Consider the following 21,757-nt stretch of genomic DNA (forward strand, 5'->3'; position numbering starts at 1 on the left):
TGTTCTTGGATTCTTTTGTAATTCCCCCCCCCTTTTTTTTTTTAATAACTTCCTTTTTTTTGCATCCATGGCAGATCCTTCGTTGAAAGTAGCTTATTTTTTTTGTGTTAATATTTTGAGACCAATTGTTTTCTTTTTAGTTTTGAAAATGTCTTTTCCTTTTATTTTCTGAAGTGTTTTTAAATTAAATTATAGACATCATGATATTTCACTCCTAAATACTTCATTATGTATCTCTGAAAAGTAAGGACATTTTAAAATACATAGCCATAGTATGTTTGTCAAGACATAACAGAATTCATCATAAATGTTTAATATTATGTATCTTCATTTTCAAGTTTCCTGAATTGTCTCCAAAACATCAATGGATTATTATATTTAATTATGGTAACAGTACAGTTTTTAATAGCATTATGTTTTTCTTCACACTTGTTTAAAGACAATAGACTAAGGAAGAGGTAGGGTTGAGGGAAGGATGCTTCAGGGTGATTAATCGTGTTCAGGTGTCAGGAGGGTTCTATGGAAAAAGACTGAAGAAAGGGAGAACCACTTGCTTGATAAAGTCATGGGATACGTGGAATGATGAGATCGGATGAGCCTTAGAAAGGCATAAGGAATCTGTCCTTCCAAATTTGGAAAACAGGAAGCAAAAGCTGTAGTAGTTCATGCCTGTTTTCTCAAGGCAGGAGACTATGGTAGGTGTTAGGGAGATGAGAGTGATAGTGCTGGGAGGGACAGTGTTAGGATAGCCACTTTGGAAAATCAGTTAATTCTTCCTCTTAAATCTTTTTTGACATCAACTCCAATAGGTGTGAAAGGTTACTAGAGATCTCTTAAATCCACTGATGCCTTTGGTTTCTTTCTCACTGATTTTCTTTGCATGAGATAATATATATAAATCTTAGCATGGTGTTTATGCATTAAAAATTGCTTAATAAATGTTGTTATAGTTGATGTGTGACACCTATAAGAATAGAGCGGATGTATAGGTTGTAGGAAAAGCCTTTGAGGGTAAAAGAGATCGCCCAGGGAAAACATAGAGAATAAGAAAAGCCTGGACAGAAGGTTGGGAAACACCAATGCTTAAAAGTGTTCTAGAAAGATTAACAAATTGAATTGAGAGGTAAGGGGGAAGAAAACAGGAGAAAATATTGTCATGCCACTAGTTACTCTTTCCCAAACATGTCATGCAATACCATGCCTTTGCTCATGTTCTTCTCTTGTCTCCTCTGTCTGGCAAACCACTCTTTCAAGGTTCAGCTCGTATATCAGCTTTTCCTCATTCTAGGCAGAATTTTTAATTTCTTTATCTTGTTCTTGTATCTAATGTACCTCTAGGAAGTGGTCCTAAATGGGTTGCAGACACCTTTGAGAATAAACACAAAACTTCCCAGAAAAATACACATTTTACTCTTTTGCAGATAATTTCAGGGGCTACCTGGGTTCCCTGAGACCTCTTCCCTGGACCCCAGATTCAGACCCCTGGTTTTTGTTTTTTATTTCAGCTCCACTCATTTGGGGGTACGGGGCAGGGGTTGGACATTGTCCAATAAATAAGCGCTTAGAGCTTCAAATTTACAATTTTCATGTTTGCAAAAACTTGAAAATAATTTCAGTAATGGTAATAAAAATGCAAATAACTATCATTATTTTGCCTGTATAATTCAAAATATGTAACAAAACTTTTGCCAAAAATTTAGAACTGCAGCCTTATAAAAGCTTGATAAAATGGCTAATTTTAAAGTTTAATTATCTCAGATTAGTTAATACTGAAATAACACAGTAACTCGTAAGTCAAGAAGTTCTGTTCATATTGTCAGTCTTTTAAGGACAAATCCTTCTTTGTTCTCATTTAGTAAACGTTCAATAAATGTTGAATTATTCATAGGAGATAATCATTGTCTGTCCTTGAGCAGAGGGATGAAGTAATATAGTATTTTAAAAGAATTCATTTGGCAATGGTATATAAAGAATAGATACTGTATTGGAGAGATAGGAGGTATTAAGAAGCCACCTGGTTAGCAGTAGGAAATCATATGGGCTTCTACCAAGTTTCTGCCTGTGAGAATGCAGAAGTGACAATTCCTTGATGCATTTTGAAATAATGGTGACAGAACACGGGTTTGGAGTCAGATAATGCCAAAGTTTTGAGTTCAGGAGGAGGTGGGATGTGAGAAGGGAAATGATGGGAAGCAGGAGGATGCTGAATTAAGTTAGAGTAGATGGTAGAATATTATGTTTCGTAAAGAGTTCAAAATCTAGAATGGAACTTTGGTAAAGAAGTCTGAGCTAGAGACAGAAGCATAGTTTTAATCAGCAGCACAAATGTTGAGACAGAACCATTTTAAAGAAAGACTAGAAGAGACTTCATAATTTACTGACTATTGAAAATGAAGATATAGGAGTCAGAGAAAAAGATTATGAGTCAGCAGGACTTTGGTCTTATTTTCAGGTGGATTTATTGATTATTTTTCTTCTTACAGCCAAGTGCAAGATCTGTGAGTGGGCGTTTGAGAGTGAGCCACTGTTTCTCCAGCATATGAAGGATACTCATAAGCCTGGAGAGATGCCTTATGTTTGCCAGGTATTGCCTTTTTCTCCAGGGAGATTTAGCCATTTTGCTCTCAGGCTAAATACAAAGAATCCACTAATGAACATTGCCCAGAACGTACTGCACACACTCAGTTTTAGGAACACTGAGGAAATACAGAAGAAATAGTGAACACGGGTTCTATTTTCAGGGTTTCCCATGCAGGAGAAAAACATAAAGGAATATCTGCATGTACCCAGCCGAGGAACCCAGTCTGGGAACATATATATACCTGTACTAAGGGAGTGTCTGTCTCCTGAATGTGCCCTTTGGAGATAGAAAAAAAACTCTACTCCTCTTTGTCAGAATATGGACTGTTCTCAGACTTTCCTGTCTTTCCCATTTTTATCTTATTTCACGGCTGAATTTATCACCAACATAGCCCTGCAAAAAACGTCAGAAAAATAATCTGATTTCTATACATTTAGGAAAGTTTTTTTTTCGTATCTTAACATTTTTGTTGCTACCTCTTTTTTAAGGCCTCAGTTGTCCACTTCACTCTTAGCTTATTTTCCTTCTTATGTGACTCAGGTGTGTCAGTATCGCTCCTCACTCTACTCTGAGGTAGATGTCCATTTTCGGATGATCCATGAGGATACTCGGCACCTGCTCTGCCCTTATTGCTTGAAGGTCTTCAAAAATGGCAATGCATTCCAACAGCATTACATGAGGCACCAGGTACCAGGCACCAAGCAATTTCCGTGTTCTTATTTTTTAATTATGGATACAGGGGCCAGGACTGAGCTAAGCAAATAATTTTGGTAGAGAAGATAATATACATGTGTTTGAAAAATTTATTGAATTCCAGTGATGTGTGCCAGGCACTGGGCTAGATGCTAGAGATTTAGTGGTTAAACAGGACAATTAAACAGTACAATAAAGCAAGAAGAATGTTGTGTTAGGGGAAATACAAGATGTAAAAAAGAATGTACCTATTCTGGGAGCCTAGTAAGGCTTCTAGGAAAGAGGGTGTTCAAGACCTGAAGGATGAGTAAGGATGAGCCAGATGAAGTGGGATAGAAGGACAGAATGCTCTCAAAGACAGGGAAATTCAAGGAATTGAAGTTCAGTGTGGTTGGCGTGTGTAGGGTACAGGGGGAGGTTGGAAGTTAGGGAACAGATCATGGAGAATCTTGTAAGCCATATAAAAGGAATTTCAACTTTTATTATAATAAGTTGTTGGGAAGCCATTAAAGAGATTTTTAGTCCTGGAGTGATGTGTTCAAATTTGCTTTTAGTTATGATTGCACTGGCTGCTCTAAGGAGAATGAATTGAAGGAGGTTGAGACTAGAGTTAGGGAGACAAGCCAGAGGCTTTTTCAGTAGTTGAGATGAGAGATGATAGTGGCTACTAGCTTTTGAAATGAGGACAAAGAGGATAGAGTTGAGAGATATTGAGAAGATAAGTGATATCTATGATTTAGAAATGGATTTAGGTGAAGGTAGTGAGAGAGTAGTTAAGACTAGTGCCCAGGATTCTGTCTTCGGTAATTGGATGAATGGTGGGACTGTTTATTGAGATAGGAACACTGGAGAAAATAATTTTTGAGGGGAGGATTATAAGTTTGGATATTCTTTTTTATTACTATTATTTTTTAAAATTTTGGCCATGCCATGTGGCACACAGGATCTTATTCGTTCCTGACCAGGGATCAGACCCACACTCCCTGCAATGGAAGCATGGAGTCTTAACCACTGGACCACCAGGGAAGTCCCAAGTTTGGATATTCTTGACTTAGCAGTATCTATGGACATCAAGTATAACTGACTTTTAAATAGGTAGTTGGATATACAGGTCTGAGGCCTGGGAGAAAAGCCTGGATTGTGAAAGGTACTTAGGAATCATCATTATATAAATCAGTGGATTTTAAACTTGTAAGTGCTATGCTGCACCCCCATCCCCCACCCCCCAAATTGAGAATAAGGTGAGGCTTAGGACCATTGAAGTCTCTATCCACAAGGCCAGGACCATAGTCCTGGAAGGAAAACAAGAAGAGTCTTGGTGTCAAGGAAGCTGAGGGGACAAAAGTATTTTGAAGAAAAGAGTGTGGTCAAGTGTTGCAGGAAGGTATCAGCAAGGTAGAAACTTTAGAGGCCAGCATTTAATTTAGCCGTTTTGTTGGTTAGCAAGGTGGAAGTCAAATTTCAGTGGGACAAATGATGAGAGGTAAGGAAATGGAGACAACTTATTTAAAGAAATTTGTTTATGAAAAAAATTAATTAAAAAATAAATTTGTTAGGGCTTCCCCGGTGGCACAGTGGTTGAGAATCCACCTGCCAATGCAGGGGACACAGGTTTGAGCCGTGGTCCGGGAAGATCCCACATGCCGCGGAGCAACTAAGCCCATGAGCCACAACTACTGAGCTCGAGTGCTGTAACTACTGAAGCCGCCCGCATGCCTAGAGCCCGTGCTCCACAATAAGAGAAGCCCCCACAATAGGAGAAGCCACCACAATGAGAAGCCTGCGCGCCACAACGAAGAGTAGCCCCCGCTCACCACAATTAGAGAAAGCCCGTGCACAGCAATGAAGACCCAACACAGCCAAAAAAATAAATAAATAAAATAAAAATAAGTAAATTTGTTTATGAAGGGGAGGACCAAGGGTGGCAGATCCAGGAAAAGAGGTAGCAAGGGAGAATTTGTTGTTGCTTTTGTGTTTTGTTTTTAAGATGGAATAGGTATGCCTTTGTTTTAAAATACTGCAGGAAAGGAGCCACTGGAGGAGAAGAGTGAAGGTACATAGGGAACAGAAGAGAGAACAAGATGGGTGGGTGTACCTGTGCATAACATCCACGTGTGTGCACACGTGCCCTCACTCTTACTTGTAAGCAGGCACTTCTTAGGCTCACACTAGTGACTGCTGATAATCCACCACTAATGCATTTCCATATAGTAGCATGGAAATTATCACCTGTAACTCAGCTGAGGTTACAGAGAGAGCCTTGCTATCCTAGGGAAGAAAATCATAGACATGTCGTATTTCAATACTGGGCAGATTGAATCCTCAAAATGGCCTTGGAGGGAGGCATATCTGTATGCATTGATGTGTTAAGAGGAAAAAAACAGCACTGTGTAGAAAGGACTATCATTTTTGTTAAAGAAAGAGAAAGGAAAACAGGTGGTGATTGGAGATGTATGTGTTTGCTATATGGTTATATGCATAGACTATCTGTGAAAGAATACCCAAGAAACTTGGTAACAAGTTGTTTCTATGGAGAGGGACTGAGGGTTGGAGTTGAAGGCAAGCTTACCACATGAAGGAGTACAGAATAAAAGTATGATTTTTTTTTTTTACCACGTACATATTTATTGTATTTTAAAAAAAAATAAGAATATCCAGAAGTAGTAGCACTGTCCATCCACACTGTAAAGATAAAGTAGTAGGGGCAAGTGAAGCGTAAGCCACTCAGCCGAATTGTTAAAGCAAGTCAGCGGGAGATGGTTTGAGGACCTAGTTATTCTGACTTTGAGTCTGCCTTTCTCTGGGAGCATGGGAGGTGATGATTCTCACCACCCAATAATAGGTTTGTAACTTTACCTCAAAATAAATAAAGTTATATAAAAAGATTAAAAAATACTAGGTTTGGTGTTATGTTGTGTATTTCTCTTTTTTCCTCTGTTAAATTACCAACAGAAGGGTGGGAAGAATACGATTGGCAATGATGTACCTTCTCCTCAGGGAAGAAAATTCATTGGGAACCTTTAAAGGATTCTGTCTCTTTTTATTCCCCCTTCAGAAGAGGAATGTTTATCATTGCAACAAATGCCGGCTGCAGTTTCTCTTTGCCAAGGACAAAATTGAACACAAGCTTCAGCACCATAAAACCTTCCGTAAACCCAAGCAGCTGGAAGGTTTGAAACCAGGCACCAAGGTAAAGGGTTTGTTGACATTCCCTTTACAGATCCAAGAAGGGGAGGAATAGAGATTTTCCGCGTTCTGAGGTTTAACGTGGGTAGTGTCTAATTATCCCTTCCCTTGACTCACAGGTGACAATCCGGGCTTCCCGAGGGCAGCCACGCACTGTTCCTGTACCCTCCAGTGATGTCCCTCCCAGCACCTTGCAGGAGGCAGCACCACTGGCCTCCTCAGCGGACCCTCTGCCCGTCTTCCTTTATCCCCCTGTCCAGCGCAACGTCCAGAAGAGAGCTGTTAGGAAAATGTCAGTGCCTTCTTCTGGAGGCTGGGGGCCGGGTGGGCACAGTTATTCCTGATAGCTAGTGTAATCTGGTAGCCTTTTAGGCAGTATCTGTTGTCTAAATCGCCTACAATTTAGGAACCCCTGAGGCAGTAATAAGAATTTTCCTTGTTTCTTGACAGGAGTGTCATGGGCCGGCAGACATGTCTGGAGTGCAGCTTTGAGATCCCAGATTTCCCTAACCATTTCCCTACTTATGTTCACTGCTCTCTATGTCGCTATAGTACCTGCTGTTCTCGAGCTTATGCCAACCACATGATCAAGTAAGTCAGGATTAAACCAATGTTCCTATCTGGGATTTCAGGTTCTCCAGAACTCAGTGCATTCCCTCCCCTGCTTCTGGGGTTTCCTTCTTCAACTTTTAGAGCTGTTTGCCCACCTGTCCTAGCAGGTAAGAGGCCAGACCCGGCTCCATTTGGCTTTGATGGTCTGTACTCTGATTTTGTAGGACCTTGCTACCCAAAATGTGGTCCAAGGACCAGCAGCACTCATTTGGAGCTTCTTAGAAATGTAGCATCTGACCTTGGTCACCACCACGCCACCCCCAACCAGAATGTGCCTTTTAATAGATTTCCCCCCACCCCCATGATTCGTTTGCATATTAATAGGAAATATTAATGTGATAGGAAAGCAGGCTTGGGTTGAGGTTAGGATTGAGTGAAGAGGCATTTCTTTTGCTGGGGCATTGTCAGTCGCTGGTGATCTCTAGTTTAGCAAGCAGAACCACGTAACTCATACCACTTTTTGTTTGTCTTCCTCAGCAATCATGTTCCACGGAAGAGCCCCAAGTATTTGGCTTTGTTTAAAAATTCTGTGAGGTAACAAAAAACTTATTGATGGTCTGTTAATTTTTCAAGTTTTTACATTAAATCCCTTTTAATATTTTGGGGGGTGGATATATGAATTAATTTGACAGAGAGGAGAAAGGAGGGACACTCTTTTTCTTTATTAAGCCTCAAAGCTTAACTCTTTCTAGTGTCACTGCTACATTTGTCTTATATACTCTTGACTCTCTTTCTTAGTGGAATCAAGCTGGCCTGCACTTCATGTACCTTTGTTACTTCTGTTGGAGATGCCATGGCTAAGCATTTGGTATTCAACCCCTCTCACAGATCCAGTAGCATCCTGCCACGGGGTAAGTAGGAGAGATGGGGATTAGGGAAAAAAGCTAAGGATACAGGTCATACCATGAGTCTGGTGCATCTCTACCTGGCCTGACCCATTCACTGTTTAGATACACTTCACCAAATTGGAAGCATTCTAACCTGAAATTTATATAAGACTGGGAAGGCAGTAGGTTTGCTTTTTTGGTTGAAATCTAAAGAACTCTTCGGAGGGTTTGTTTCTTCACTGAGCTAACATTTTTTTATTGTCTTTATTTCCCATAGGACTCACATGGATATCTCACTCAAGGTAACAGAAACTCGCTTGATGGTTTAATTTCTATTTTATAGTATGTTTGGTCTTTATTATTACTACTACTACTATTATTTTATTTTTCTAGTTTAACTGAGCTTTTTCCTCCTCTCGTTGCTAACCTTTTAGGCATGGCCAGACTCGTGACCGAGTGCACGACCGGAACTTGAAGAACTTGTACCCTCCTCCTTCCTTCCCCTCTATTAAAGCTGCCACTGTGAAATCTGCGGGGGCCACCCCAGCTGAGCCTGAAGAGCTACCAGCTCCCATGGCCCAGGCACTCCCGTCACCAGCCTCAACTGCAACCCCACCACCAACCCCCACTCATCCCCAGCCTTTAGCCCTTCCACCCTTGGCTACGGAGGGGGCGGAATGTCTGAATGTCGATGACCAGGATGAAGGGAGCCCAGTCACCCAGGAGCCTGAGCCAGCATCAGGGGGTGGTAGTAGCAGTGTGATTGGCAAGAAGGAGCAGCTTTCTGTGAAGAAGCTTCGAGTGGTACTGTTTGCCCTGTGCTGCAATACGGAACAGGCAGCTGAACACTTCCGAAACCCCCAACGACGCATCCGGCGTTGGCTTCGGCGCTTCCAGGCCTCACAGGGGGAGAATCTGGAGGGCAAATATCTGAGCTTAGAGGCAGAAGAGAAACTGGCTGAGTGGGTGCTGACCCAACGAGAGCAGCAGCTACCTGTAAATGAGGAGACCTTGTTCCAGAAGGCCACCAAAATAGGACGTTCTTTGGAGGGGGGGTTTAAGATCTCTTATGAGTGGGCTGTGCGTTTCATGCTGCGGCACCACCTGACTCCCCACGCTCGGCGAGCTGTGGCCCACACTCTACCTAAGGATGTGGCAGAGAATGCAGGACTCTTCATTGAATTTGTACAACGGCAGATTCACAACCAGGACTTACCCTTGTCTATGATTGTGGCTATTGATGAGATCTCCTTGTTCCTGGATACGGAGGTACTGAGCAGTGACGACCGAAAGGAAAATGCCCTGCAGACAGTGGGCACAGGGGAGCCTTGGTGTGATGTGGTGCTGGCCATTCTGGCAGATGGCACTGTCCTCCCTACCCTGGTTTTCTACCGAGGACAGATGGATCAGCCTGCTAATGTGCCAGACTCTATCTTGCTAGAGGCGAAGGAGAGTGGCTACAGTGACGATGAGATCATGGAGCTGTGGTCAACCCGAGTGTGGCAGAAGCACACAGCTTGCCAGCGCAGCAAAGGCATGCTTGTGATGGACTGTCATCGCACTCACCTGTCAGAAGAGGTGCTGGCCATGCTTAGTGCCTCTAGCACTTTGCCTGCAGTTGTCCCAGCAGGCTGTAGCTCCAAAATCCAGCCATTAGATGTATGCATCAAACGAACTGTCAAGAACTTCCTGCACAAAAAGTGGAAGGAGCAGGCTCGGGAAATGGCAGACAGTGCGTGTGATTCTGATGTCCTGCTTCAGCTGCTGCTGGTCTGGCTGGCTGAGGTGCTTGGTGTCATTGGGGACTGTCCAGAGCTAGTTCAGCGGTCCTTCCTTGTGGCCAGCGTTCTGCCTGGCCCTGATGGCAACATTAACTCACCTACAAGAAATGCTGACATGCAGGAGGAGCTAATTGCCTCCCTAGAGGAGCAACTGAAGCTGAGTGGGGAACAGTCTGAGGAGGCCTCAGCTTCCACTCCCCGACCCAGGTCATCTCCTGAAGAGACAGTTGAGCCTGAAAGCCTTCACCAGCTCTTTGAGGGTGAAAGTGAGACCGAGTCCTTCTATGGCTTTGAAGAAGCTGACCTAGATCTGATGGAGATTTAAGTGTTGGGGTCATGAGGGGGTGTGGAGTGGGGGTGGGAAAGTGTTAGGGAGGGTAGAGGTAAAGGGGGGTATACCAGGTGGGGGTATTTGGGTTATATTTTTTAATTTTATGCCACCACTCCCCCCTGATGTTGACTTATACATCCTTGTGGATTTGTGGATTATTAGGAAAACCGATAGTGATCACGTCTGAGCCGATGAGCTGGTCCTGGCCCCGTTCACTTCTGCTAAAAACAGGTTTTTGTGACTTTTTTTTAAATTTAAATCACTGTGCTTGGTATTTTTCTGACAAAATCAAGAAAAAGGAAAAAAAAAAATCTTTCGTGGGCGAATGTTAAATCTTTTGTTTCCCCTTTTACCTCAACTGTATCATAGTACATCTGGGTTTTGTTTGTTTTACTGTGTGGCCAGTGTCTTTGGGCATGATGCTATCCAACCATTGTCAATGTGAGAACATTTCTGAAGATGGGAAAGACAAAAATTGTAGCTCACAAACTGGTTTATTATATATATATATGGATAAAAAAGTTTTTTCATTGTGGTCTTAACACTTTTATATAAAAATGAAAATGGAAAAAAAATCCCACTGAACTCTCTCTTCCTTCTCCTTTCTTTCCTTCCCTCTCCAGAGATGTTGGTTTCTACAGCAACTCTTAAATATAAAATTGTGGCTTTAAAAATGCATGAAACCACCTTTAATCGTCCAGAATGATGAGTAGATTTTTTCCCTCACCACCCTCCCTCCGACAAAAAACACAACAAAACCAATATTCTTTGCACCTGTGATCCTTGACCCCCCCTTCCCCATTCTCACACCGTCACTCTGGACAAAGGATCATACATGGGTCATTAGCAAGCAAGAGGTACTGAGGTGATCACACAGAACCTTAGGGTGGAAGCCATTCCCAGTGTATGGGTCTTCATCCTGCAATCCATGGGGGCAGTCCCTGCTTTGTTGAACTTCCTCCTGTTAAGTGGACAGCATACCTGTTCAAGGGATCACATGTCCGCCAGCCAGCAGCTAATTGTGCAAGAAGTTGTATTGAACTTTAAAAAGACCACTTGTTGAAATTCTGCTTACCCTGTGGCTTTCCCCTATTTCTCTTAATGCTTAGAGAAGAATCTGATATGAAGAAGAAACACATAGGGGTGTGCACAAAGAAAAAGACATGAATCTTTATTTTTCACTGCCAGCTTCAAGGAAAGAAATTTTTTTCTACAATTTGCATGAGGGATTTTTTTTTTAATTGTATGTACTCAATGGCTATAAACTGAAACGTACTGTAACACACAGAGAAAAGGAGCAAAAATCCAGGTCCACCTTTCCCACAACTATACTATACTTCTGTCCATCCTGAGGCTTTCTGCAACGTTTCCCTCCTGTGAGCCAAGGAGGCAACCTGCACAGGCTTGTAAATGGTTCATCTTTAAAATGTACATAAGTGGAACATTTTAAAAAAATGAGGGGAAATGGATTTATAAACAATGTGGTTTTTTTCTAGGTGACCCTATTTGAGCAGGCTTTCAGAGACTGGGAGATGCTCAAGATGTGATGGGCCTGGTGGTACAGGTGTGACATTTGTTACCACCTGTTTCTCCTCATCTGTTTTTTTTTGTTTTTTAACTCCCAGCACACTATAATATAGTGAACTGGAGTATTCCCCTCCATAAACAGCTTGGCCAGCTTTGTGAACCCATGGCATCTGAAAACTGAACTGAGGATCCACCTGGGCTTCTCTTCCCCAGCTTTTTGCCTGATGCCATTTTGACAGAATATGGACTTTTGAGTCAAAACTTTGCCTTTCAGAAAGTTCAAGAACTATGGTCAACGCTATCTGCAGTGACTTAATCCTTCTCTTTGGTAGTCTCCGCAGCAGCCCCAGATTTAGCAGAGCTGGGTTCCTGGCCTCTGCACACTGTATGACTTTCTCAATGGGTAATTTTTTTAAGGCCATAATACCAACAGTGGATCAGCTGGGTTTTGGCCAGGAAGTTACCTTTGTGGATTCTGCCCGCATGGCTTCGTAGTATAGGAAGTTTTTTTTGTTTTGTTTTTTATAATTCAGTTTAATCAATAAACAAGTATTTATTGACTACTTTGTGTTGAGACTGAATGTGTGGAAGATTCAAATTGAAAGCTGACAGTTTTCTTTGGCTTGAATTTACTAGTTGTAATCATGGGTAATACAAGTGGAGGGGTTTTAATTTCTCTCTCAGCTCTCACCTCACTGAATTTCTATACAGGCATACCTTGGAGATACTGTGGGTTGGGGTCCAGACCACTGCAGTGAAGCAACTATCATAGCAAAGCGAGTCACAGTCTTTTTGGTTTTCCAGTGCATGTAAGTTTATACTATAGTATATTAAATGTGCAATAACACTATGTATGTCTAAAAAATGATATACCTTAATTTTAAAATACTTTATTGCCAAAAATTCTGACCACCCTGAGCCTTCAGCAAGTTGTCATCTTTTTTGCAGTAGTAACGTCAAAGATCACTGATCACCATATCAAATAAAATAATGAAAAAGTTTGAAATATTGCAAGAATCACCAAATGTGACATAGATACAGAGTAAGCAAATGCTACTGGAAAAATGGCACCAAGACTTTCTCAATGCAGGGTGGACACAGACCTTCAGTTTGTAAAACAACACTGCAGTATCTGCAAAGCATAAAAAACAAGATATGCCTGTAATAGTTTTGGGGTTTACTGCCTATACTAGTTTCTCAAGAAGAGGTTTAGAGAGGATATGCATCAGAATCACCCAAGGTGTTTTTTTAAATTCGGGTTTAACGCCATCCTGGTGATGGAACTGGCTAATAACCCCAACTGATTTGACTCACCACTACACCTAGGACTTAGTGAACACAATACTTGTAAGAGGTCTTCTGACAGTGCTAGAAATTAGTAGAAGACTTAGCTTAAATGTCGAAATTACTTAGTATTCCCCATGAAGGGTGAGGAGGTTGGACGGGTGTGGGATCAAGGCTGTTAGTTCCAGTTTGGGAGTAACCTTATACAGCTCTACGAGATGTTACATTTCCATCTTTGAAATGATGTTTTAACTAAAATCACATATAGAGCCAACATTAACCAGAAAGTCTGTATTTTAGACTAGTGCATGGGTGAAAACATTGAAGAAAAATGTTAAACACAAAAGCTAATTATGTTACCACACAAAGATTAAGTCTGACTTCTGTACAAAGCAGCCTTCCGTACAGACCCAGATGAAGACGGTAATGGGTCTTTGGTATTATCATGCAGACCATTCTATATATATGCTACCAGAACCAAGAACCAAAGGGTTCTCTGACCAGGGAGGGAGATGGCACACAGCAGTACTTAGCAGTTTCACTCTTGGTGTGACCTAGTCAAACAGTACAACCATTCAGCAAGTGTTTCAAAGGATTTATTTTACAAAAGAATAGTACCTTTGAACCAGCCAAGTTCAAAGTTAGAAGAAGGGTACAACTTCAGTTCTGGATAATGCCTCTGTATTTCATTCAAAGCCACTAAAAAGGAAGAGATCATAATAAAATGGTGAAGCCATAGAGTGAGGAGTCAATTCGTAAAAGCAGCTCTATCCTCAGCCCAAACGCTTAGCACCCAGAGAATTTTTTGGTTGAGACCTCCAGAAAAACCAAGCTTACTGCAACCAAGGGATCTCCCAACTATCTCTTCTACTGTAATTTTAATTTCAATCACCTGATCATGTGGGCAATATCCCAGCTGGTCTCTGCAGACAGGGGTCCCTCTATTTCAACACCTTTTTCAGTTACAGTGGCGATTTGAAACTGAAAGAAAGCAGGGCTCTCAATGAAAATGCCAACCCTTATGTCAAAGGTCAAGTGGAGGGTCTTTCCCAAATGTGAAAACAGGAGACACAGAAATGGGGCACTCTGTGCTTCAAAGTTTAGAGACTCGGGGATTGCAAAGCCTGCCAATTAGCTCCACATCACTTATTATTCATACTTCTCACCCGGTTATAAGAACGGGCATCTCGATAGTACAGCACTCGCATGCAGCGTTCCACTAGCTCTTGGGCCTCAGTCTGGCTCAGCACCGGCTTCTTCTCCAGAACTTCTCGCAGCAGAGGCTAGGGATATGGGGGGTGCGGGGGGGGGAACATGGGAGATATCACGAGCTGAATACCAGGCGATTTGTCGCAAATCCACGGTGTGAAAAGAATCATAAGTGAGTGAAAAGGCGACATTCCACCTACTGCCTCAGCAAAATGAACTCTGCTTACTTGTGCTAAGACCCACTTGAAGGGGAAATTCTAGGGTGTCCTCTCTTAGCACATGTATACTGACTCCCTCCAGGACATACCCCACCGTGTCACTATGGCCTCTGGACCAAAAAGAAAACCATCTGCCCAGCAGTACAGATCCTAGCCTGTTCCTCATGTCAGAATTTCAAGGGTAGAACAAGCAGACAACCACTAACCCCCCCTGCCTTCTGTCTTCTATCCCTCATCCCTCAATTGGCTACTTACCTGAGCCAAGTATGCACCATAACCGGTGGCCACCGAAGGGGCTTCATAGGCTACACCAAGCATGTCCACGTAACCCAGGAAGCTAACAGGACACAATAGGTCATCTTAGGTTTCTGTATCTTAGCTGTAGGAAGGGACCATGGGGTCTGAGGTAGAAGTGGGAGTCACTCAGGGGGAAGAGACAGACACTACACGGGCACTAGAGATTGGGTAGTCAAGGAAATGAGTTATTTGTATTCAAGTCAACCTCTCTCCATCAGCATAGCCTCCAATGACCATGGTGTTCCACAGGGGGTTCATCTTGGAGCGCCGGCTGTACGTAGCCCTGGTCAGCCATGAATGAATAGCTTTAGGGCTATAGCTGTGTCCATCTCCCAACAGCTCCTCATCGATCCTTAAAAACAATTGGTTGTGAAAAAAGGGAGAACGGAAGTCGGGGTTTCCATCCACCCCCAAAAGATGTTACCACAATCTTCCCTATTTAAACTAAAATAAACTACTTATTTGCAAACATTCTCAAATCTTCCATGCCAAGTCTCCCTGTCCTCTGCTGCAGCTTCAAGTTTCTCCACCCTAGAACTTCTTGAGGGGATAAAAAACAGTGGATTCCCCTCCCCACTTGGAAACTACTCCTATTCTCGAGATGACTTACACCATTTGGCCGAGAACTTGCTTCAAATATTGGAAATCAGCGTAGTCTCCGGAAGCACCCAGCATGGTGCTGTTGTTGACTCGCATAATGCGAGAGATGTTGCGGAAACGAGCCAAGGAGCCGTAGGAGCCCAGCATGTCTGCTGCAATCACCACTCCACCCTCAAACTTGACGCCCAGGACCGAGGTCCCGGTCACCATGGGGTTCCTGGACAAAGAGGGTGGTCTGGAGAGGAGCGGCGTGGGGGGACAGCCTGAGCCCGCTTCCCGCGTTGTGGGTTCCGCCTCTGACTTTCAACGGCTCCTTTCATTCTCCGGGACCCTCCTCCCCGAGCTCCCCCGCCGTTAGCGCGCCCCGGGGTGCCCCCCTCGCCTTCCCCGGCTCCCAGAACCTGCCGGCCGCACCAGGCCCCACGGTCCCTCCCCCTGCGCAGGCTAAGGCGCCGAGAGCTTACTGGGTGCGCGTAATCGGACCCCCGTAGAGCGCGGACGCCGGATCCACAGAGGAACCGGGAGTGGGCGGGATGCGGTAAAACTGCCCAGGGGCCGGTCCGCACCGCGACTCCAAAAGCGCTTCCATCTTAGTCACGGTAGCACGAGAAACGAAAGCGTTGGCGCCGACGGAAGCGGAAGTGATCCTTCAGTGCCACACCTTTCTTCTTCCTGCAAGCTACTTCCAGCTGCCATGTTGATAGGGTCAGAGCCGACTGTACCAGTGTCCCGGGTGGCGACCAAAACCCAGAGATGTGGAGGTGCCAGACGTCGTATCACATCGCGGTAGAGTCTGGACTAGAACAGTATTCTGACGCACAAAGTCAAGGAAGGGGTGGGTGGTGTGGGAGATGGGTATGGGTCGGGGGTGGATGGGAGGGCAGGGCACTTCAAGACGCTGACGCTGAGCGAGGAAGCAGAAATTCTCCTTTCCTTTTTGGATCCTTATGAAAAACAAAAACAAAAAACCCACACGAAACTAACAGTGAACCCAGGATCATGTGGCATATTCGACCCATTTTATAGATAAGAAACCGAGACTTGTGTAGTGATTTACCCGATTACACAGCAAGTAGTAGAAGATCTGAGTCTTCAAACTCAGAATTAAAATAGGAATCATACAGTTGCGCGTACCTTGGGGTGTATGATATCTCAGATGGATCACTCACTCTGTAGGACCTTGGACAAATCTCTGAAAGTTTCCTAATTGTCAAAGGCTCTTGCCTACCTCTTAAACATCAGAAAAATTCCATTGACTGTGGGAGTGTAACTAAATTACAGGCGTTCCCTTCTCAATGTGGTTCTGTAGCAAGGGCTGGAAGCAGTGTCTAGAATCAAACACTAAACCTAAAACCACTACTTTGCCACAACTCCCTTCACAACTAGATTTAAAATTTTTCACTCAGCAGGAAACCAAATCAGTTTTGTTTTTTAAAATTCCCTGAGTTAATTTGAACCAAAGCAATGCAAAAAATTTTAGCCTAATTGAAATAAAATATTTTATTAGGTCATGAAACCTTGGAAAGGGAAGGGTCAAGATCTTGTGTTAGAGGCACCCAAATGATGCTCTTTGTATCACCTTTGGGACTTGAAAACTAGGTAGTAGATTTTTTCTTCAAAGTAATAGCCACATTCTCGCAAACCCCATATTCCAGGTGACTCTTGGACCTCTCTGAGGCTTACCTGGACAAATAGCAGGTGTCGTTTGTGATGACGAAAGGCTTACTGGGATTCCTCCAAAACTGCTTGAATACTTCACTTTCATAGCTACCAGAGTCCTCTTCATATGAACTTTAAAGCAATTAGCCATCAATTAATTGGCTATATCCTTGTTTAGAAGTGGCCTGAGGTGGCTTGCTGGTTTCTGGTCTCACTCCTTTCAAGGTCCCTAGATTAAGGCTCTGGTAGGGCCAGTACCAGTTCCAGAGATCAGGCAGGTTGTCAAATCCCACAGAGTCTAAAAGAAGAAAAGTGAAAGGATCTAGAATCATTCAGCCTGAGAGTAGGATGACAGGGAAAGCAAACCACTAACATTTGATGTTGCAATATTCAGAGGAAGGTGACCAGCATGTCTTTTGTGCTAAGATGAAAACAAGACGTAAGTTAAACTGAAGGGGAAACTTAAAGGGAAACTTATAGGAAGTTTCTTCTCTTTTTAAAGCATTTTTAAGTTTGCCCAGTTTTCTATGGTTGGCTATTACTTCGAGTTTAATTAGTATTTAGCTCTCACCAGTGTTTGAGCTTTTAAGTCAATAATCATCAGACTGGTTTTGTAACATGTCAGGGTATCTCTGGTTATGGGGAATGTCTTGAAATTCTCAGAAAAGAATAACACTAGACTAAATTGGAATTAATAATCACCATCATCACCACCTCACAAACATTTTCACTGCTCCATATTTTAGGAGAAGTGGTATTTGAAACTTCAACTCCAAAAGAGTTAAGGATCATTTCTTGACCTGCTCAGGGCCTGGCTCCAGGGGGCTGTAACAGAAAGATGAGAAAGAAAATGTGTCTAGCTTGTCCATGGCTGCACTACCCTGTGGGTATGCCCTGAGGATTTTTGTAATTTTACATCCTCTATAATTCAGTTCTGCAATATCCCTCTTGCAGGATGTGTCACACTTGTCTAAAGACTGACTTGCTAAAGCAAAAGTTCCACAAAAGCAGAAACAGATTGTCTTTCAACAGTGTCCCTTGATGCACAGAAGATTCAGATTCAGATGTGGTCCTGTTTATCTTTTTTTGTTGCCCATACTTTTGATATCATATCCATACTTTTGATGTCATATCCAAGAAATCATTACCAAATGCAATGTTAAGAAGCGTTTCCACTATGTTTTCCTCTAAGAGTTTTGTACTTTTAGTCCTTATGTTTAGACCTCTTAGCCATTTTGAGTTAAATTTTGTCTGTGGTGTAAGGTAAGGGTCTAACTTCATTCTTATACACGTAGGTATCCAGTTTTCTCAACATCGTTTGTTGAAAAGACTGTCTTTTCCTCATTGAATGGTCTTGGCACCCTTGTTGAAATCATTGATCATATGTGAGGGTTTATTTCTGGGTTCTCTATTTTATTCCACATAGCCTATATGTCTGTCTTTATGACAGCACCACACTGTTTTGATTACTGTAGCTTTGTAGTAAGTTTTGAAATCAGACTGTACAAGACATTATTCTTCTTTTTCAAGATTGTTTTGGTAAAGATATCTTTAAATTTTATATTTTATGGCATTTTTTTCCTTTTGGTATAGAATTCTAAGTTGACAGTTATTTTCTTTTGGAACTTTAAATATGTTATTTCATTTTCTTCTGGCTTCCATTGTTTTTGTTGAGAAGTCATCTGTTAGTCATACTGTTGTTTCTTTGAAGATAATGGGGCTTTTTTCTTCTGACTTCTTTTAAGACACCCAACAGTGTCTCTGATGTTCAACATCAGAGACACAACATGGCTAGGATATGCCTAGCGATGGTTTTATTTGTATCTGTCCTGCTTGGGTTTGCTGAGCTTCTTGAATCTGTGGTTTGATATCTTTCATCAGTTTTGGAAAATTCTCAGCCATTATCTCTTTAAATATTGCTTTTTCCCAATATTCTCTCCTCTTTTTTAAGATTCCAGTTAAACATGTGCTAGATATTTGAGCATGCCTCCTATGCTCCTTACTTTCTTTTTGTTTTCCATTCTATTTTATCTCTGTGTTTCAGTTTGGATGTTTTCTACTGACCTATCTTCCAGTTCTCTAATTCTGTGCCCAATCTGCTGTTAAACCCTTACATTTCAGATTTTGGCTTTTTGTTTGTTTTTCAGTTCTAGAATGTCCATTTGAGTTTTGGGGGTTTTTTTTTGTGGTATGCGGGCCTCTCACTGTTGTGGCCTCTCCCGTTGTGGAGCACAGGCTCTGGACACGCAGGCTTAGCGGTCATGGCTCACAGGCCCAGCCGCTCCGCGGCATGTGGGATCTTCCTGGACTGGGGCACGAACCCATGTCTCCTGCATCAGCAGGCGGAATCTCAACCACTGTGCCACCAGGGAAGCCCCATTTGAGTTTTTTATAGATTCCAATTTTCTGTTTAAATTCATTTTCATTTATATGTCCATAATTTTTGCTATTTTCTTTAACATGTTAATCATTGTTATTTTTACATTCTTGTATGCTAATTTTAGTATCTGGATCATCTATTCTTTTTCTATTTTTTTTCTTTTCATTTTGGTCATATTGTTTTTTCTCTTTTCAAGTCTCATGCTTTTTTACTGTTTGCCAGAAATTATGAATAACTACAGAAGGCTCCATATCATGTTCTCTTCCACCAGAGAGGGTTCTCACTTTTTCCTATTAGGCAGATAGGGCGAGGGACTGATTCACCCCAATCCAGTCAAGGATTAGGCTGTCTCAGGGTTGGGTTGCTGTTTCAGTCTGGTTCATCCATATTCTTCAGGCATGTTCCTCACAGTCTTTTGACTGAAAGCTGGGCAGGTATTCATCTCCTTAGCTCTGAAGTGCTGAAGAAGATTGAGCCAGCTCTGCAGGCTCCTGTTCCAGGGAGTCTCAAAATCTGGCAAATATCTTGAGGAGGAGACCAGTTGAGTAGTTGAGGCTCTTCTCCTTTCCCTGCCTCAGCAGGTCTTCACTTCCTAATCAATAATGCCAGACTGTGGGAGGTTCATTGTGCCTTTTAGAAGCTTTTAACCCAACTCTCCAGCCTCATGAACATTCCAGGAGTTCCACAAATTTTCCATAGATAAAACTAGCCATCATTAGAGGCCCTTTAAAATTTTAACTCGTCACTCCAGCATTGCATGACCACCAAAGTCTTTGGTGATTTCTTTTCCCCAAGCAGAGGCATTCTGTCTAGGTTAGGCCTTATCTTCAGCCTGTTCTCAGCTCACTTCAGAAACATTCTCCTGTCTCTGGAATTTTACTTGATCTAGTCCTCATTCCTTTGACATCCCCTTGTTGCCTTTAAAAAACATGGTTTTTGTAGTTTTTCTAGCTTCTTATTGCAGGAGGAAGACTGACCTGCCATGACCTACAGCTTACCTGTATTGGTTTATTGGTGTATTGGTGTATTGGTTTCCTGTGGGTGCTATAGCAAATAACCACAATCTTAGTGGCTTAAAACAACAGAAATTTATTCTCTCACAATCCTAGAGGCCAGAATCTGAAAGCAAGGCAACATCAGGGCCACACTCCCTCTGGAGGGTCTGGAGGGGGATTCATTCCTTGCCTCTTCTAGCTTCTGGCATTATTTGGTGTTCTTTGGCATGTGGGTACATAACTCCAATCTCTCTCCATCTTCTTCTCACCTTCTCCTCTTGGTCAAATCCCCCTCTGCTTTTCTCTTATAAGGACACTTGTGGTTACATTTAGGGCCCACCCACATAATGCATTATAGTCTCTTCATTTAAAGATCCTTAGTTTAATCACATCTGGAGGAGAAAAAAAAAACCCTTTTTCCAAATAAAAACCTTTTTTCTTATTTTTCAAAAAAGGTAACATTCACAGGTTCCAGGGATTAGGCTGTGGATATATCTTGAGAAGCCATTATCAGCCTACCACATCTGGAATCAGAAGTCCATGATTTGTTTTTTTTACCTTTATAACTAAAAAATAAAACACACATATAGAAAATCACATAAAACAAATACATGACTTGAATTACTTTAAGGCCAACACCCTTGAAACTACCATCTAAATCAAGAAATGGAACTTCTCCAGCTAGCCCAGTTCCAATCACAATTGTTTCCCTCTCCTAGAAAATAGCCACTATCCTGACTTTTATGATAATTATCCCCTTGGATTTCTTTATAGTTTCATCATCCAAGTGTGCTTCCCTGGACACTATACTTCAGATTTCCCATTTATTTGATTTTATATGTATTTTGAGTTTTTTAATCTACAGATTTCCTCCTCTAGCCCTTTCTTTTCATAACAGTGTATCTGTTAAAGACCCCAGGATGTTTGATCTGTATACCCTACTTTCTGCCCACAGTCTGGCTTTTGCTGATTGCATACTAATAGTTTAGTTCAACATGTTCTTCAGTCCTCTGCAGTTCCTGCACGTGGACAGCTCAATCCAGAGGTCTGTTCAGACTCAGGTTTGATGCCTTTGGCAAGATGGTAAGTGGTGGTGTGTTTTTTCACCAGGAGGCCCATTGTGTCTGGTTGTCTCTTTTTCTTGTGATGTTAGCAATTGCTTCTGTTCAGTTAATTCATTTGGTATTGCACAATAATGATATTCTAATTCTATAACTTCTTTTTCATTCATTAACGTGAATATTTCCATAAGGGGACACTTTTCTAATCTACTTTTTTGGTTACCCAGTGTTAAGCTCATATAAGAAAGGTCAGATAAATGCTTTATTCTTTCTCTTTAAAGACTTTTAAAATGATTTTGCCGCATCATTATCTAAATGTGACCAGTTAGCATTTTTTGTATTTTTATGAACTCATAGATTTAAACATTCATTCTGATGCTCAAATTATTCCAGATTTGGCCAGTGAGAGCCTTTTCAAACTGGCTTCTAACAGCATTGTAAATCAACTATACTCCAATAAAAATCAATTTTAAAGAAAACTGGCTTCTGGGTCCTTTTAGCATGTCCCCATCATTA

The 21,757-nt window shown here is 42.0% G+C and overlaps 2 protein-coding genes across 8 annotated transcripts in view; one reads left to right on the forward strand and one right to left on the reverse strand.

Annotated features, from left to right (window-relative positions):
* The window catches only part of POGZ (pogo transposable element derived with ZNF domain), a 48,554-nt gene extending 36,455 nt beyond the window's left edge, over positions 1-12,099 (forward strand). For 4 of the 5 annotated variants that reach the window (XM_022564130.3, XM_022564131.3, XM_022564128.3 and 1 more), the window contains 9 exons: positions 2,484-2,584; positions 3,122-3,268; positions 6,330-6,464; positions 6,580-6,752; positions 6,911-7,051; positions 7,550-7,606; positions 7,811-7,923; positions 8,177-8,201; positions 8,334-12,099. In XM_022564130.3, the coding sequence (XP_022419838.1) occupies positions 2,484-2,584; positions 3,122-3,268; positions 6,330-6,464; positions 6,580-6,752; positions 6,911-7,051; positions 7,550-7,606; positions 7,811-7,923; positions 8,177-8,201; positions 8,334-10,005 (2,564 nt within the window). In that variant the 3' untranslated portion in view covers positions 10,006-12,099. The remainder of the gene's footprint in view (positions 1-2,483; positions 2,585-3,121; positions 3,269-6,329; positions 6,465-6,579; positions 6,753-6,910; positions 7,052-7,549; positions 7,607-7,810; positions 7,924-8,176; positions 8,202-8,333) is intronic. The other variant, XM_089915552.1, reaches the window with a different exon arrangement.
* Positions 12,100-13,402: 1,303 nt separating this feature from the next.
* On the reverse strand, positions 13,403-15,764 carry PSMB4 (proteasome 20S subunit beta 4). Of its 3 annotated transcripts, XM_022564133.2 has the most exons (7): positions 15,611-15,761; positions 15,157-15,363; positions 14,752-14,898; positions 14,505-14,586; positions 13,989-14,105; positions 13,715-13,803; positions 13,403-13,521 (listed from the first exon to the last, which is right to left on the reverse strand). In XM_022564133.2, exons 1-7 carry the CDS (start codon positions 15,733-15,735, stop codon positions 13,509-13,511), a joined length of 780 nt encoding a protein of 259 aa, XP_022419841.1. In that variant the 5' UTR covers positions 15,736-15,761; the 3' UTR covers positions 13,403-13,508. The 3 variants fall into 3 exon arrangements, with proteins under 3 accessions (XP_022419841.1, XP_089771692.1, XP_089771688.1); XM_089915566.1 differs by lacking the exon at positions 13,715-13,803 and having other exon boundaries at positions 15,611-15,764; XM_089915562.1 differs by lacking the exon at positions 13,403-13,521 and having other exon boundaries at positions 13,711-13,803; positions 15,611-15,763.
* Between the last annotated feature and the right edge of the window lie 5,993 nt (positions 15,765-21,757).

Source organism: Delphinapterus leucas, chromosome 1 (genome assembly GCF_059928025.1).
Source record: "Delphinapterus leucas isolate spDelLeu-1000000601 "Yukka" chromosome 1, BTC_Dleu_Yukka2, whole genome shotgun sequence".
In the NCBI taxonomy this organism is placed as follows: Eukaryota; Metazoa; Chordata; class Mammalia; order Artiodactyla; family Monodontidae; genus Delphinapterus; species Delphinapterus leucas.